Consider the following 16593-nt stretch of genomic DNA (forward strand, 5'->3'; position numbering starts at 1 on the left):
ATATTTTGTTTGTTAGTTAAGTATCAATGATACTTACGATGTAACAGTTATGTTATAAGAAGTGAGCTCTTTCCCTAGCTTATGCTATATCTCTAAGTATCTGCAATCGAAGGTTAAAAACAATTCTATCATTCGCAAAAGATCAATCTATAGTCTTAGATTTTCCAATTTTCAAGTATTTAACACATTGAGCGCCGGCGACTTTAGAGACATTTAAAGCCTGAGCGCCGGCTTCATTCGCTTGTATCTGACCAATGAGTAGCCAAAGAAAATATTCAAAACATTATAAATTTTCGTAAAATAGTACAGTTTAATTGCATATTCGTCATATACAATTTAACGGAAATCCAGAAATCCGCATTATTGCGGGGCCGGCGGTCAAGCGATAGACTCAGAATCCCGCGTTTTCACGGGGCCGGCGCTCAATGTGTTAAGAGTAAGACTTTCCATAAGAATTAACCTTCATATAAAACCAGTTTTCGACATTTCAAGAAATCCTCGTCTACCAAGGGCTAACCCTACATCACCTCTCCTTCCTGCACTAAAAGTCTCTCCACTCCCAGTGCAAGAAGCGAACAAAACGTAACCAGAAAATAAACAAAATTCGCTTTCCACGCAGCCAAAAACGCGCCACCAAAGACCATACGGCTGGAAGAACGGTAATCCGGAGCCCGTGAAGCTGACCAGCGGACTAGCGCCCAGTCCGCCGAGCAAATTCGCCAGCCTGCCGTTCGACGGCAAGGTGTCCTTCGGCTGGATCCCACCGAGGACCAATCCGATGGTGTCGGACAGGCACCGCGAGGTGCGTCGTCGCTCTTCGGAAGAGGACGAGGAGGAAGAGGAAGAGGACGACGAAGAAGAAGACGAAGAAGAGGAGGAAGTCGAAGAGGAAGAAGAAGAGGAGGAGGAAGGCCGGTTCAACAGATTGGACAGGGAAGCCAGGAACCATCGCCAGAGCTTCGACGAGAAAGACCGCCCGTCGATCCTGCGCCAGCAGCGGCAGCACGAGATGATGAAGTCCAGCAGCGTGGAGGACCGGCTGCTGATGAACCACGACCGCAGGGTGGACCAGGGGCGCGACAGAAGAAGAAACGACTCTGACTCCAGCGAAGGCCGATTCTCGAGAAACTCGGAGTCCGAGAGGTCGTCCATCCCGCGGTCCAGTTCGGTCAGCGTCGAGAGGTTCTCCATGCGAGCCATCTGCGACTCGTCCGACTTCTCCAGAGCTAACTCCACCTCGAACTCGAACGAGAGATTCCACTCGGACTTCTCGATAGCCGTGGCCAGCGCAGGGTCCAACGACCGTGTCTCCGTGCCAACCTCCGACCCCTTCTCCATCCGCAACCTGGACTTCGTCTCGTTCTCCCTGCCGACTAGGGCCGACTCCAGCGAGAGATTCTCCGCGCCGACCTCGGACAGGTGTTCGGAGGAACGGTACTCCGACATGTTCTCCACTAGGAACTCGGATTTCTCCACGCGCAACTCGACTGACTTTAGAACGCAGTCCGAGGAGGAACGGTTCTCGGATGACTCGCTGGAGGAGGCTCTGCCTCCGCCTCCTCCGCCACCTCCTCTGCCCATAGGCAAGAGACACTCGATCGCTTGGGAAGTGTCGCTGGAGGACGATCCTTTGTACGCGCCGGGTAGCACCAAGGTGATCGGCAGGAGGCGACGCAAGAGCAGCGATATGTCCAGTAAGTTGTTGCGCCTGATGGGTGGACTGTGGTATTGGGAGCATGGTATGGTTTTGTGGGTACTTTAGCGGTCAAACGCGGTGTGGCTAGATCAAGAGTCGTCTCTTACTTTTTTCTATCTCTTTTACGACTCCCTTCCTCGTCAGCAGGCATCCCCCAAGATCCCGCAAACACCTCAGACCTGCCACGTGACGTAGTCTGCGCAACGTAGGCAACACTTATCAGCTATCGGTAAATTACAGTATCATGTGACTGATCCAGTAATACCAAGCAGAGGGTAACTCTTTTTCCCTTGATTCCCTCTATCTGGTTATACTGGTCAAGAGTTTGGAACCACATCGGTTAACACTTAACCAACGTTTATTACTGTAAAAATACCCGTTTCGCCTTTGTTGTAGATTGAAATTATTTCTAAATTGTCCACCATAATAATTATCTATTTCTTTATAAATTTATATATTTCTAGCAAGAATCACATGCTAACGAAATTCATAGTTCACCTCCTCTTTCTGTAAACTTAGAAAATACTGCCAGACATTAATGAAAATTCTCTTTGTCCTCTTTTCTCTCTCTCTCCTAACTACCGACCGGTTAAGTGTTAACCCTTTGAGACACGGAATTTTATAAAATGGAAAGACCCATGTTGTACAGAAACTTTATTTCTTTTCAAATTCAACAAAGTTGGTTTATTTTTATTAATAAAGGAATAACATAATATAGAAACATAAAAAATAATAATAATTCAATTAAGTTTTTTGTTATAGGGTGGGACTCAAATAGTTCCACCGTGCCACATGGGTTCAGGAATGGTAGTTATTAAAACACATCCTTTTCCCAAGGCACAGAGGTACTTTGCATACAGTACAAGACCACGATGTGCAAACTTCATTTTTTTTTTTGGTATTACAAAGCACACATCGTCTACGAGTAGAATATTCCGCTTGATGTTTTGTATCTCGTCTTCTTATTTCTAATGAAATAAGTGCACGTAGCTATTGCAATATTTGGAGGTAGGACATTTTTAATACCGCCGTGCCTCAAAGAGTTAAGAAAAAAAATGTCGACTTATAAAAAAGACTTTTACTTAAGAATGTTTGTACGTAGTAATGGTATATTAATAAATCTGCAGACATGTCTACATGTATTAATTAAATATAAAAATTTTAAAAATATTATAACATGGGTCACATAAAAAATGTAAGTGGTGCCAAATTTTTGACCTGCAGTTTCTACACGATATAGCGTCAATTACCCGGATCTATGTAGAATTGTTGTTTTCATCAGGAATTTTTGGAAATGAGACTTTGGTCTGCATTTTCTCTTATTGTTTCCCTCTCTATTCGACAACCTTCTGATTTTTTCCTCTTCCTCTTGCTGTACCTTTCTGTCCATTCTAGTCTTTTGCCATCATCTGTAGGTAATCCTCCAAATTCCTTTTCTATCGTGTAATTTCTTCATATTCTCATCTCAGGTGCCTAGCTATTGGAATTCTTTTCAACATAACTCGTATTTCTTCTTTTCTTCCGCCATCCAATATCTATTCCCTTCTTCCTCGTTTCCACATCTGAGTTCCATCTCAATATCTCTTTGTAACCTAACCAACTATTAGCATTTAATAAATGCATCAATAGAAATCCGCAGCGTTATATTAATATAAATAACCGAATTTTTTTTATATTGTGCAATTTATAATCATTATCTACTACTTATTTAGAAAAAACAATTTATACGTATAATTCAAGTAACAAACGCATCAATCGAACGCTACTGAATCGTTAACCTTTTAGCTACTATACGCCATTATAATGGCGTTCGTGTATAACATCTTTTTGAACGATACACTACTATAGCGGCATAATTCTCTTTGTGTCATCAATAGCTATGCACATTATAATCTAATCTAACGTAATTGCGCAGTGGAAAATTCTATCAGTCTCAAATCGCAGTGCCACATTTATGATACGCAGACCGCGTCAAACCTTGCGGTGCGGAGGTACAATAGCTTGGCGGCTAGTCCTGCCGTAGCTGAAAGGTTACAGATCAAACGTTGCGTCGATTTTATAATTCATATACATTGAAAGATTCATTTACGCTTCTTCGGTGAATTTTATTGAGAAGGTTGAAACGAAGATAATAGTTTCCTGTAAGACTAGAACTGCCGAACAAATAAAGTGACTTATTTTTCTAACATTCTACAATAATCATAAAAATTTCTTGAGGTTTGAAGAGTCTCTTACTCTAGTATCAGTACAAATACACAAATTTATTTTATAATCTCTCACAAAAGCGTATTTACAATTTGAGCAAAATGAAGATTCCGGGATGGATCAGTTCGACTCGTCTAGTAGTCCTAGTGCCAAATGCCACAAAAACTAGCCTTCAGCCTTTCAAATGTCCCACAGTTCACACCGCGTTTCGCCATTTAAACGGAAAGTCAAACAAAATCAGCTACGCATCGAGCGCATTACTCGCTTTCACGAACGTGATCAGCCCAGGTGGTTCCCCTTTACCGCTATAATACAACGTGTCGAATTGTTTCAGGCGCCGGATCCGTGTCCAAGCTGCGCGATTTTGACGACTGGCAGGATCAGCGGCTCTCGACGACGGACGACGACTTGATTTCCCCGTACTCGGACTCGTCGACGAACGAGCTCGACCAGATTCGGCCGCGGGACCTGACCAAGAACGGCACCTACGTGATACGCCGCGGCCGAAAGAAGGAACGAAAGGGTTTGCCGAAAGCGCCCACCAAAACCAGGAGCTTGTCCTTCGAGAACGGTGAGGAGACGCGGTTGTCGGACGCGAAACGATACTCGAGCACCTTCGACAACATCAGAAGCTTGCTGAGGGAGGGCAAAGTAGAGCCACCGCCACCATCACAGTTGCCATCTAACGGACAGTCAGACTTTCCGTCGGCAGTCCCGCCAGACCTGGTCAGAGGCGTCTCTCTGCCAGCCATCAACGACGAAGTTGGTACACGTGGACAGTTAGAGGTAACTGTGGAGGAGGAAGAGACGTCGGACTTCTCTGACAAGGACAAGACGCGAGACAGAGTCCAGCTGGCTTCTAGATTGTCGCCTTCCCTCGAGTCCCAGCGTCGCGCGAAGATCGAGCAGAGCGAGTCCACGAACAGAGTCTTCATCTCGACGTCGAAGAGCTGCTCGAACAACAGCTGGGGTGGCAGCAACGATCGAGGGAGGATAGGCACCTCGAACGCGATCGAGGAACTGCCGATGGGCGGCTCGAGAAAGTCGCCTAGCGCCGCTCGTGCTGATCATAGGTTGGCCTCTAAAATCCCGGTGAATCTGCTGATCGAGGAGCAGATCGTGAAAAAGGCCTTAAAGGAGAACCGCCGGCAGCTGGAGAAAGTCAGCGACGCTATCAAGGAGATCGAGAGCGTGAAGAATAGTGAGTCCTACTCGGAGAGCAAGCGATGGAAGAACGCTGTTGGGGACTCGAAGTCTCTGTCGTTATCGACCAACAAGAGGAACAGCCTCGAGATCGAACCGAAAGCGATCGACGGCCTAACGGAGGCTCGCGGCAGGAAGCGACACGACTCGGACATCGAGTCCGATAATTCGAAGAGCGGCGGCGGGCCCGAGGTGGACTTCGACGGGAGCAGAACGAACGGAGCGGATATAGAGGGAGTGATCTACAGCTCGGAGAGGAGGTCGCGGCAGAATGGCGTTGTGGAGAGCCACAAAAATGACCAGAAACAAATTGAGAATGTTATCGACGCGATACTCGAGGATTCGAAGAATCCGGAGTTTCAGGTACTTAGTAGTATGGACAGTTTTGAGCCTGGTACACACTGTCGGTTAGGTCTCGATCCACTTTGGTCCGCTCTCGGTTCAATCAAGTATTCAGTTATAGTGTTTACGATATGAATTGTTAATGTGATATCAGTTGCATTTTGCTCAATTTTCGTTCATTGACAACAATAGACAAGGAAAGAACTTTGAGTAAAGAGTAAGTGAACCGAGAAGGGCTGTTAGTGTACATCGGGCTTTAGAGGATCAGTAGAAACTACTGTTGTAAAAAGGATACTCTAAGTCTTGAGCTCTAAAAGCTAGTGTTCGACGTTCGAGACTTTGAGATTGAAGACTCGAGCCATCTGTTGCTATATTAACACCGCAGAATTTAAAGCCTAACTAAATTAGAAATGTCTTGAAAATTGAATTCAAAGTTTGAAATGTTCAATGCCGTGTTACTGTAGTAAGGCTGGAGTTTTCGACTGTCTTCAAATATAAAGACTCGAGCGTTGAAGGCTCTCAACAGTCAGTTCCAGTTTTTAAAGCTTCAAGGCTGCGTCTTGGAGCTTCGAAGACTCAGCAATTGCAGTTGAACGTTGAAGCTTTATTGGACTCTAAGTCTTTAAGATTAAGCCTCGAAGCTTCAAAGACTCGAGCGTCCGACAACACTAACAAACAATGCAGGACCCATTCTAACCGTGTAATTTTTAGGTGAACGTCGAGGTCCTCGAATTTCCTCCGTTGCCACCTTCGCCGGTAGAGGAGGCGGACGAGGAGAATTCGGACATAGGACAGAGCGGCGGTGCGGTCGCGCCTAGACCCAAGGCTCACAGCAGCAACCGAACGATGGAGTACAGACCCAGGGTGCCGCCGCATCGCGGGCCATCGGCCTGTATCGCCAGCGACTCAAAAGACCATCAATCTTCCTTGAACACCAGATCCATGGACGCCGGATACTCTCGCGGTAGACGCACGCCCGGGACTGCCACCAGTTCCAGGCGAGAGGCAAGTCAAATCGAGTCGAGTTACTTCATCTCTGTCCCTTCACCACTTAACACGTTGACTGCCACGGTGGTCACCGATGACCGGAGCTTTCAAATTACTTGAAAACAATTATAATTTGTCAGACAACTGACGTCGAATGACAATGTTTAACAGTGTAAATAAAGAGATAATAATGTAACCCAATGATCGCAATACCAAAAAAGAAGTAATCGTTCCTTCTATCTTCGCTATGGAAGAATAAACGATACATAAAACTCTAAAGTTTTTCGTGGCAGTCAACGTGTTAACCTTCGGTTGTTTAGAGAACGCTTAATCCCGACCCGATACAATAATCACGGTATCATTACTATCGAACGAATGTCTAACTGTTAGATGGTTTGCTCCAACAGCAAATACCTGCAGAGCGACGGACTCTACCCACGGATCTACCCGGGCCGTCTCGCCGGCGGCCATTGACCAAGCGGCACTCGCCGTTGACGGAGCCCTGCTCGAGCTCCTCCGGCAGCGGCAGCAACGGCAACGGCAACGGCAACGGAAACGGTAACGGCAATGGCAACGGCGGCGTCGCCGGCGGCGCGGCCAATGGAATAGGAGGCTCCGTCTGCGGCACCACCGGCGCGACCAGCGGTAACGTTTCGGCAGGTTCCGGAATGCAGACGTCCTGCTCGCTGCCGGAGACACCGGTGTTCACCAGAGGCAGCGACATACCGAGGACGCCCCAGCACGCGAGCAACCCGACGCAAACGCGCCGGCAACCTGGTTGGTACGCTCCGACCACGTCTACCACTGGGTAAGACGATGACGAATAGAAAGTAGAAGTAAAGTATCCAAGAACGTTGTCCAGACGCGCTGTATTCTCTCGGTGCAACGAATGGGGCGCCTATCCTGCAGCGTCTCGGACGCTGCCTCGCCAAGTCGTTCAGTTCCCGGGCACTGAAACAGAATTAATATTAGCGGTTGTATCCGTTTCACCGAGAATACCGTAACCCTTTGAATTTATCATGGATCGATACAGACCAGGAAGACATTTGCTAATCGTTGCTGCGAACAACGGCGACAGGTATCGGAGAAACAATCCGGGTTTGGAACAGGCGATCATCGGTACGGAGCTGCTGCGGCTGGCCGGCGGGCCGAATCGCGGTTGGTATCCGACGAGGAAGGCGAATCAGCCGCGGCCGGCATCGATCGAGCACCTAGAGAGGTTAAACAACGCGTTCGACGCTCGGCTGACCGGACCCGGCGATCAAAGGAAACCCCTGACTCTGCCCACGAACATCACACCGAACAAATACTTCGGCCAAAGTAAGCACAGCTCCTCCTCCAGCACTCGCGAGGCGCTACGGAGGGTCACTAGCTTGCTCATCAAGAAAGGTAAGCGCTGGAATTTGCGCTATTACGGAGAGAGAGAGAGAGAGAAAGGGAGAGAGCCCGCGGTCGCCACGATAATACCGATTATGAACGCGCCGCCCCCGTCGAAGGCGTGACGGTGCCTCTCGCCAGGCCGCCACGGTTCCTGATCAGACGTTATTCCGTTCGCTTTCCCGTTTCGCTTTCGTTTTTGGTCCTGCGCGACGGTAGGGTAGTTCGCCGCAAACGAGACACAATGTTGGGCAAATGTGAATTGCATTAACGGTTAACACCGTTCGCTACCCGCGTTTGTTTCAGTGGCGATCCTCTCAATTATAATATTTTATTCGATTCAATAGATCTTCTAAACAAACTATTGAAACAAATAAAACGAGTCATTGAATCCCTAAATGTAATTTCGTAGTTTATAACTTTAACTAACTATATCTGTAGAATTACATTTCATTTTCTTTATATAAAATATAGGATTGCGGCCGTCACAAATATATGACACTGGTAGCGAACTTGTTAACGAGTTAACTGCGTCTGACGAGTGTACTTGTCACCTGGAAATCTAAAATAATAGTAATGGTTTCGGCAATTGTTTATTTCTTTTTTCAGAAACACATAATTCTTTTTCTATTTACTGTCTGTTTGTTTTCTGTTTTAATATGTGTAAGTGTATTTGTACCTCCTTTGATGCGAGCACTTGTTATTATATCATTTTAATTGATTATTAATTATTGTAATTGATAATTGTTCATGGAGATTTGTTAATTGTCTTGGACAAGAGCATATAATTAATTCTAAAGAGATATGTTTACAAATGAATGTAAACACTTACTGAATTACATATAATCATTTATGTATGTGACAGATAACTTATCGGAATGTCTTTCCGAATTTCAGGACTTAAAATCGTCATTCACTTGCAAATTGATATCGCTCGACATTATTTTAATTGACAATTAAATTTTTTGCGATCAACTCCAATTACAAATTAAAATCACTTATCACTGAATATATATGCAATTTACTTGGACAATTAGTTTTATTTAATTAATTGATCCATCGTACTAAACATCTCTGAATTGGACCGAACCCAAAGGACCATAAAACGATAACTGGAGCATAATAGCGAACGCAGTAATCTTGATCGCGAACCGGCCACGGTCGCGAATGATCTTCGGAAATGACGCTTGGAAAGTTGCCTTGCTACTTGCTGTTCCAACGATCACGCGAATCAAATCGCGGACGTTCTCGTCATTTCCAAGATTATCCGCATCGAGATTACGGACAGTGTCTACCTTTCTTTTCGAAACCTCGTACGTACCCGTACGAAGCTGCCTTGCGTGAAAAAAGAAGTAACTTTGCGGGTTGTTTCCTGCGTGACCTTTCGTGGCACTTGAGCGCCACTAAAATTTACTTTTAGCTGTTTTACATTTCTTCCAGTAGTTGTGTCAGTATTTCTTTTATATGCAAGATTTCTGTTAGCTTCATCGATGTCTGAAGCCGTGACGTCGCGAGGAAGAGGTTAACTCGAGCAGCTTCTTCTTCGCGACCAATTCTATATAATGAATGGTCGTGTTTGGCACGTGTTCGCAGCGTGATTTCATTTCATTATTCATCTTATCGTCGTTATTATTTTTACTTAGCTCCTTGTTGCTGATTGACGATGCTTCCGCAAGCTTGTAGAACATTGCAAGTGGATGCTGTGTTTATTTCGAATCGATGATGCAAAAGCACGCGCGAATTCGTTTACGCGCTCGCCGAGTTCACGACTTCGCGGACAGATGGCGACTCGAATCCGAAAAGCAACCGACCACCGAAAAGAAATTTAGAACTGAATTTTTCGTGTAGTCAGTGTGCTGGTAACCATCGTGTACGCAGAGGTTAGATTTCAAAAATATTTCGTGATATGTCAGGCACTAATTTGTTAAAAAATATACTTACCTACATATCTATAAATTTCCCTTTCTATAAATTTCCGGTAGAAAATCAAACACAAATTTAAGGGGCACGTGTTATGTACAGATTTTTAAATCGCGTGTTACAGTGCGTGAAAAGTAGCGATATAGCAATTTGCAGATATTTTGCGTTATATCAGAACTACAAGGGTACCTTTAATTTATAAATAGTGTTGTATAAGTACAACGCTATACAATGGTTACCTATAAATCCAAAATGTCCACAACGATTCGGAAACAGCAATTAATTCTTCGCTATACAATCTTTGCAACTATGCTTCTCAAATTTATTTTTATTAACACTAGAACTACTCAGTCAAAATGAATGGTTTTGGTTTCTTTGTTTTGCAGTTATTGATATCTTTAAACAAGCATCGAATGTTTAAAACGATCTTGAAAAGAAATCATTTTATTTGACTACTATAATGAATATCTGAAGAAACTGAAAATAATCTATTGTTACAATTTTTATTGGGATTCCATATTAATCGTATTAAATACTTTAGGTAGTTTTAGTGTTAACAATACTCTACGAGGCCATAAAAGAATTTTCAGTTAACAATAAGTATTACATCAAACCAGAAATTTTCATTAATACGTTGAACGTCGCACGATTTCGCCGAGCAAAATATACACAATGGAAAAAGTATAATCACAATAAAACTAAATCGTTTGATTGAATTGCATTATGATTACATGTTCATCTATCTGAATGTCACCGTATTAGGTATCATTATTTATAACTTAGAAATGTTTTCAACTAATCATGGTTTCATTGAGTGAACCACAGTAATTCGATTTTGTTGGGGGTCACCGGTGACCCCCATGGCATTCAACGTGTTAACCCTCTATGGGCCGAATTTTTGTTCATGATTATAATAAAATCTATGCAGTACAAAATGAATAAATATCCACATATGAATACGAGTTAATAATGTATTCAATAGTTTCAATAATCTCATCGAACGAATATATTTTGTAACTTTCAAGTTACAATGACATTAAACTTTCACGCCTGAGCGTATAAAAGTTTAACTTAACTGATTACTTAATTTAATTCACCACTTTGAGTGCAAAATCAAATAGATCAAGATGCCGATATACTGACACGTGACTTCAAAGTTACATGGGCCTACAGAGGGTTAAGTATCTCATTCGCTTCGAACAGCAGGCGGTTAACCGCGCGGGAATCGAATTTTTCGCGATTCGCAATTTACCTGTCCAGTGTCTCCACCTACCGAGCAGCCAGCGCGGCGCGCCGCGAGTCAACGTATTTATTCTTCGATCGTCGAAGCGACCGACCTTGAAAATGCCATAATGTAGCAGAGCGGAGACACGTGCTGAACGAGAAACTCGTTCGCGTTACAGATCGGGGCTCGTAGCTCGCGTTTTCATGGGTCAATCCTTCGTTCGGTTTTCTCGCTTACCGCGCTAAGCGTTCGTGGAACCGGCGGGGCAATAAAAAAGGCATAACCTGGCCGAGGTGCAAAGACCTACGGCAACGTCGCGGCCGAATTTCTTTGTCCTTCGAGGCTTTCTTTTTTTCAAATATTCTCGAATCTCTTTTCTGTCGTCCGCCGCAGCCGACCGTCCGGCCGAGCAAGATTTCGGTTGCGTCGGCGGCGAGGACGAAGCGGCGGTTAGCACGGATCAATACTCATCCGCGCGGACAGGTACAGTGTCGTCGCCGGTCCTAGCATTTCTTCCGTTTCGTTTCCTCGGATTCCGTCGAACGTGTTCGCCCGAAAAGAACGGTCGCCCGACCCCGACGCGAATCCGCGAGGCGACTTCCTTTTATTATACCGAGCGTTCCACCGAACGCATACAGAGGAACGCGAGGACAATGCACATCGCGCGACCGATGTGCACGTCGAATCTTATCGCTGCCGGTTATTTTTAGAACGCCGCCGCGGTACCGACGCGGAAAAAACACGGAGCCTTTTCCGCGCCCGCTCCGAGCCGCGGCTCGAATTTTCGCGATCGTCATCCTCCCTCGAAAGTTTCGAGTGCTCTTCGCGAGTATCGCGTGGACGGCAGGGTCGAGCGCAAGCTTCGCGGCGTATCGTGCGCGGCGATAGGCTTGCGATAAGCGATAAACTAGCCAGACGCACGCCGATGACCAGCCGCGCTCGCGCGTGCGCCTGAGCGGCCCGAGTCTCGTCTCGACGTTCGTTCCTCTTTCCACGAAAATCGGCGTCTCGCGAGCCACGGAACTCGATCGAGTAAACGACCGAGAAATGAGAATGCTTACGTGAGAGCCTTAGTGACACGTGTATGATGATTTTGATGAAACTTTGTGTTCGGAAGTTTCTCGCTAGAAGTATTTCAGATTTTTTGACAAGGCGGAGACGATATTCTTTGAAATTAATTCGAAGGGAAATCACAAGTACATTGAGGAACAAAGCTATTTTATTCCAATATTCCACGCATCGAGGCATTATACGAAGTTCAACGTTAAATTTCAGATTTTATAGTTTTACCGCGTCAAATAAAGTGGTGACTAAGAATCACCTCCCGAGAGCAAAGGGTTAATCCTTTACGATCGGCACATTTGTCTGGTGACGGTACCAACTAGTCGAAGCAAATATAAACATTTTCACAGTTATTTTTCTATAGGTGATTTATAATAAATATATGAATATTAAAAATTTGAAGTCAATGTGGTTTGTTGAATATAAATTCTATAAAGAATAATAAATAAAATGACACTGTACTTAGAAAAAAAGAACATGCCGCCATATTGCTGAAACCGATTTCGAAAAGAAATGTTAAATGTTGTCACTGTAGCGGCACCGATCGCAAAGGGTTAACTTGCCGTACAATGACGAGAAAGACTCGCGATGAAGATTTCTAGACTAATTTAAGAACAATGTTGTTCGTTAGCCGCAGATCAAAGCAAACAACTATTTTGCTATTCAATGTATTATCTTCAAACGAAATTTCCACTTGAAGTAGAATGGAAAACTTTGTTGCATTTCTCCCGAATTGTCGATAATAAAATATTAGACGAGGTTAGTAGCAAAAGCAAATAGTACACCAAGGGGTTAATCAGCTTTTGCCTAAAAATTTCGTTGTAATTCGTTCGTGTTTGACTGTTGCTTTAACCGGTTCGCCACCAGCGTCACATATTTGTGACAGCCGTAATAATATATTTTACATAATGAAAATGAAATTAATCCTATAAATATTGTCATTAGAAATGATAAACTACGGCATTATATTTAGGAACTCAATGACTCGTTTCAGTTTCATTTTTCTAATATTTTGTTTAGTTTCTCTTATCCGAACGATTCTGTGTAAGTATATACTTTTAAACAAAAGATGTTACAAAGTGGTTGAAACAAAAGTTACATAGTATTTTGAGACGTATGAATGTACGTGAAAATTTTTTAAAATAATTTCGTATGAAAATTAAATTAAAAAATCAATTCCAGAAGAAAACCTTTTACGGATGTTTCTGGGTTTCTTTGTAACCATTTTTTAGTATCTCCTATTCTTTATAGTTCATGAACACTTACATAGAAGCTGCGTTACAAAGGTCAATTTTTCCTTTAAAATAAAAACTAAGCACGAACAAGTCACGGAAATATTAGACAAGTTAACGAACATTTATTCAAACTTCCATCAAAACTAGCCTATAGAAGTCATCGAAATTCCCTGCGTTAAAGACAAAGGCGATTGAACCATGAATGATCGCCTTGAACCCAAATCAAATAAGGCACTCGGCATCCTCAAAAATAGACAGACACTATTTATTAATAGATTTTACAAAACACAGTTGCAAAAGTCTCAAACAAGCGTAGATCAAAGAAAACACAACCATAACCTTGCTTAGCAACCACAGCAGAAACGATTTCCGAATCCATGAATCATGGAAAAATGTCGAAACAAGCAATTGAAAGATCCGAAAGACACAAACCCCGAAGGGGTAGCATTACAAGGGGATGTTTTTGGATCAGTTGGCAACCGGTTCGACCCGACCCAACACAACCGGACTGAAGCAAAGTACCCGACCCTAGCCGACCCGATCCAACCCCGTAGATTGTCGGCGTGGCATCGGGAGAGGCGGGGGAGGGAGCGGCTCGTCGCGCTCAGGGGGGTGGCGCACTGGCAATCGTTACTCCTGTCTGCTAGTCCGTCTAGCGAACTAGCAACCCTCCAACCGCCATTCCGAAGCCGGTCGCATCACGGTCGATCGTTCACCGCGCCGGAGTCTTTCGACCCCAACAACAACACCAGTCCGAGCGCTCGCCGGTAGTGACGGACATTCGAGTCCTCGGCTCCGATACGACTCGAAGTTTTTCGATATTGCGAGAATTTAAACCATTTCGGGCATGACTCCATTAACTCCTTGGAAGTTTTGATAAGATCCGAAGTCTTGAGAGTCTGAAACGATTAGTCTTGAAAGTTTTGGAAAGATACGAACCCTTGGACGGTCTTGTTTACTTTGGTGTGCGGGTTTCCCGGATATTGATAGTGCTTGCTTTGATTTTCTGAATTTGGGTATTCAAGCTCTCGCGGTCCGGGTGTTCGCGGTTTCCTTTTGACACGTTGTATGCGGGCGTTTTTTGCTTGTCTTAATTCATATAAATTTTATTCGATTTGTTTATTTATTGTTCTACATGCTTTTGAGAGCTTTCATTGAGAATTGTGTGGTTTTCTAGTTTGGATTGTTTAGCGTAAGGAAATAATGTGAACATGTATTTTGTTAATATTAATTGTATTAATTAATATAAACTATTTTACGGCATTATTGAACAACGACTGAGCAACGGCGAGTTATAAACACGATTGAAATAAACGAACTTTGTGTTGCTATGCTATGTATATTGCATATCGGGTGTAATGTTTTAACATAGCAAACACTCTACATTTATATGAAGAAATAGAACTATTTTCAAATATACATGGAAGGAACGAGACTTTTATTTTTAACGTAAATTGTTAATGCAATAAATATAAACATTTTCTTCTCGACAGTACACGGAAAACGAATTAGCACGTCTCCTGCATACAATGTGTTCAAACTTGACTCGAACATGGCTAGGCAAAATAAAAGCATAATTATTCATAAAAGAAGCGAGATAGATGTAGTATATGTTGAACATTGAAGGACGAAATTCAACACTTTAATACTAGATTCATGAACATTTATTGTACATTTTATTATATTATTCCTAGAACAATAAAGGTTCATATAGATTTCGGAAATTTGAGTTCCCAAAATACAGGATTGGGATATGTATTCCTATAATAATTGCGTCAATCAAAATTGACATGAACCTTTATCAATATAATGTTTATGAAATTTAATATTCGTCAAATCGTAAGGTCCTGTAAATCTAGTATTAGAAAAGGAATGTCAAAAGGAAAATGTCACACACATGGGTAGAAAATAATACAATAAAGAAAATTTTAGTTTTAGTCATTTTAATTGTTACTTTTCCTAATGTAGTGCCAGTAGATTTTAATTAAAATTTTTCAAAAAAAAATACGTAAATTGAACTAGTTTTATTGATTTACAACAAACTCAAATTTATGTTTGATTCAAATCAATACAACTGGTTCAATTTACGTGTTTGGTCACAATTTGATCGAATAATTTGCAACAATCTACTATATTTGAAGTGTTAAAATTAAAATGACTGAAATTTTCCTTACCGTATGATTTTTTAAACTAGCTTATTTTTAAACTGTGTCCATTCCTTTTCCCATCATTGTATTAATTTTCTAGTTCGAAAAAGTGGTGGAAGTAGAGTGTGGCTGAATCTTTAAAATTTAATCGAACAGGGTGTAGTCAATTTTAACCGGGTATCTGTATTAACATCACCGTGCCTTCGACTGAAAAACTTCGAAACCGAACAAGACTTCGAATCTTCGAAAATTTTGAACTTTCTCAAGTCTTTAAAGATCTATGAAATCTTCCAGGACTTCGGATTTTTTCAAGTTTTCAAGACTTTAGATTTTTTCAAGTCTATAAAGATCTCTCGATACATTCAAGCCTTTCAAAATCCATAGAATCATCCAAGATTTTCGAAATCTATCGAATTGTTCAAGACTTTCAAGATCTATCGAATCATTCAAGACTTAAAAAATCTGTTGAGTCATTCAAAACTTTCAAAACCTATCGAATTATTGAAGACTTTCAAAACCTATTGAATGATGAAAACCTTCATTCTGTATTGAATCATTCAACATTTCCAAAACCCGCAGAATTCAAACAATGGAATTATACGCTAAGCGATTCTAATCCTTCATCATAGATTGGAAGCGATTCACATCCTTCGTAATAGACTTAAACCGATTTAAATCGGTTCAAAGCGGTTCTAATCCTCCGTAACAGATCCAAAGTGATTTAAATGCATCGTCATCGATTTAGCACAATTCAAATCCTTCATCATAGATTCAAAAAGGTGTTCAAAATGCATCATTGCAGATTCAACGCAATTCAAGTCCTTCGTTATCGATCCGAATCGATTCTAATCCTTTAACATACATTCGAAATAATTTAAAATTCCTCGTCATAGATTCAACGCGATTCAAATCCTTCGTTATCGATCCGAATCGATTCTAATACTTTAACACACATTCGAAATAATTTAAAATGCCTCGTCATAGATTCAACGCGATTCAAAACCTTCGTTATCGATCCGAACCGATTCTAATCCTTTGCAATAAACTCAGAATGATTCAAAGCCTTCAACATAGATTCAAGGGTTTTGAAATACTTCGGAGCCGATCTCTACTCACTGGTAGCCTATTGTCCATCCACCACTTGATGACTAACGTAATAACACAGGGACAAAAGAAATCTCTCGCTGTGCATCT

The 16593-nt window shown here is 42.5% G+C and overlaps 1 protein-coding gene across 8 annotated transcripts in view; it reads left to right on the plus strand.

The window, feature by feature from the left end:
- LOC116426014 (uncharacterized) overlaps nucleotides 1-16593 on the plus strand; it is a 236726-nt gene that overhangs the window by 142473 nt on the left and 77660 nt on the right. For 4 of the 8 annotated variants that reach the window (XM_076364450.1, XM_031974440.2, XM_076364451.1 and 1 more), the window contains 5 exons: nucleotides 620-1694; nucleotides 4236-5467; nucleotides 6158-6451; nucleotides 6841-7241; nucleotides 7512-7822. In XM_076364450.1, the coding sequence (XP_076220565.1) occupies nucleotides 620-1694; nucleotides 4236-5467; nucleotides 6158-6451; nucleotides 6841-7241; nucleotides 7512-7822 (3313 nt within the window). The remainder of the gene's footprint in view (nucleotides 1-619; nucleotides 1695-4235; nucleotides 5468-6157; nucleotides 6452-6840; nucleotides 7242-7511; nucleotides 7823-16593) is intronic. The other 4 variants (XM_076364452.1, XM_031974442.2, XM_076364454.1 and 1 more) reach the window with 1 other exon arrangement.

Source organism: Nomia melanderi, chromosome 2, assembly GCF_051020985.1.
Source record: "Nomia melanderi isolate GNS246 chromosome 2, iyNomMela1, whole genome shotgun sequence".
In the NCBI taxonomy this organism is placed as follows: Eukaryota; Metazoa; Arthropoda; class Insecta; order Hymenoptera; family Halictidae; genus Nomia; species Nomia melanderi.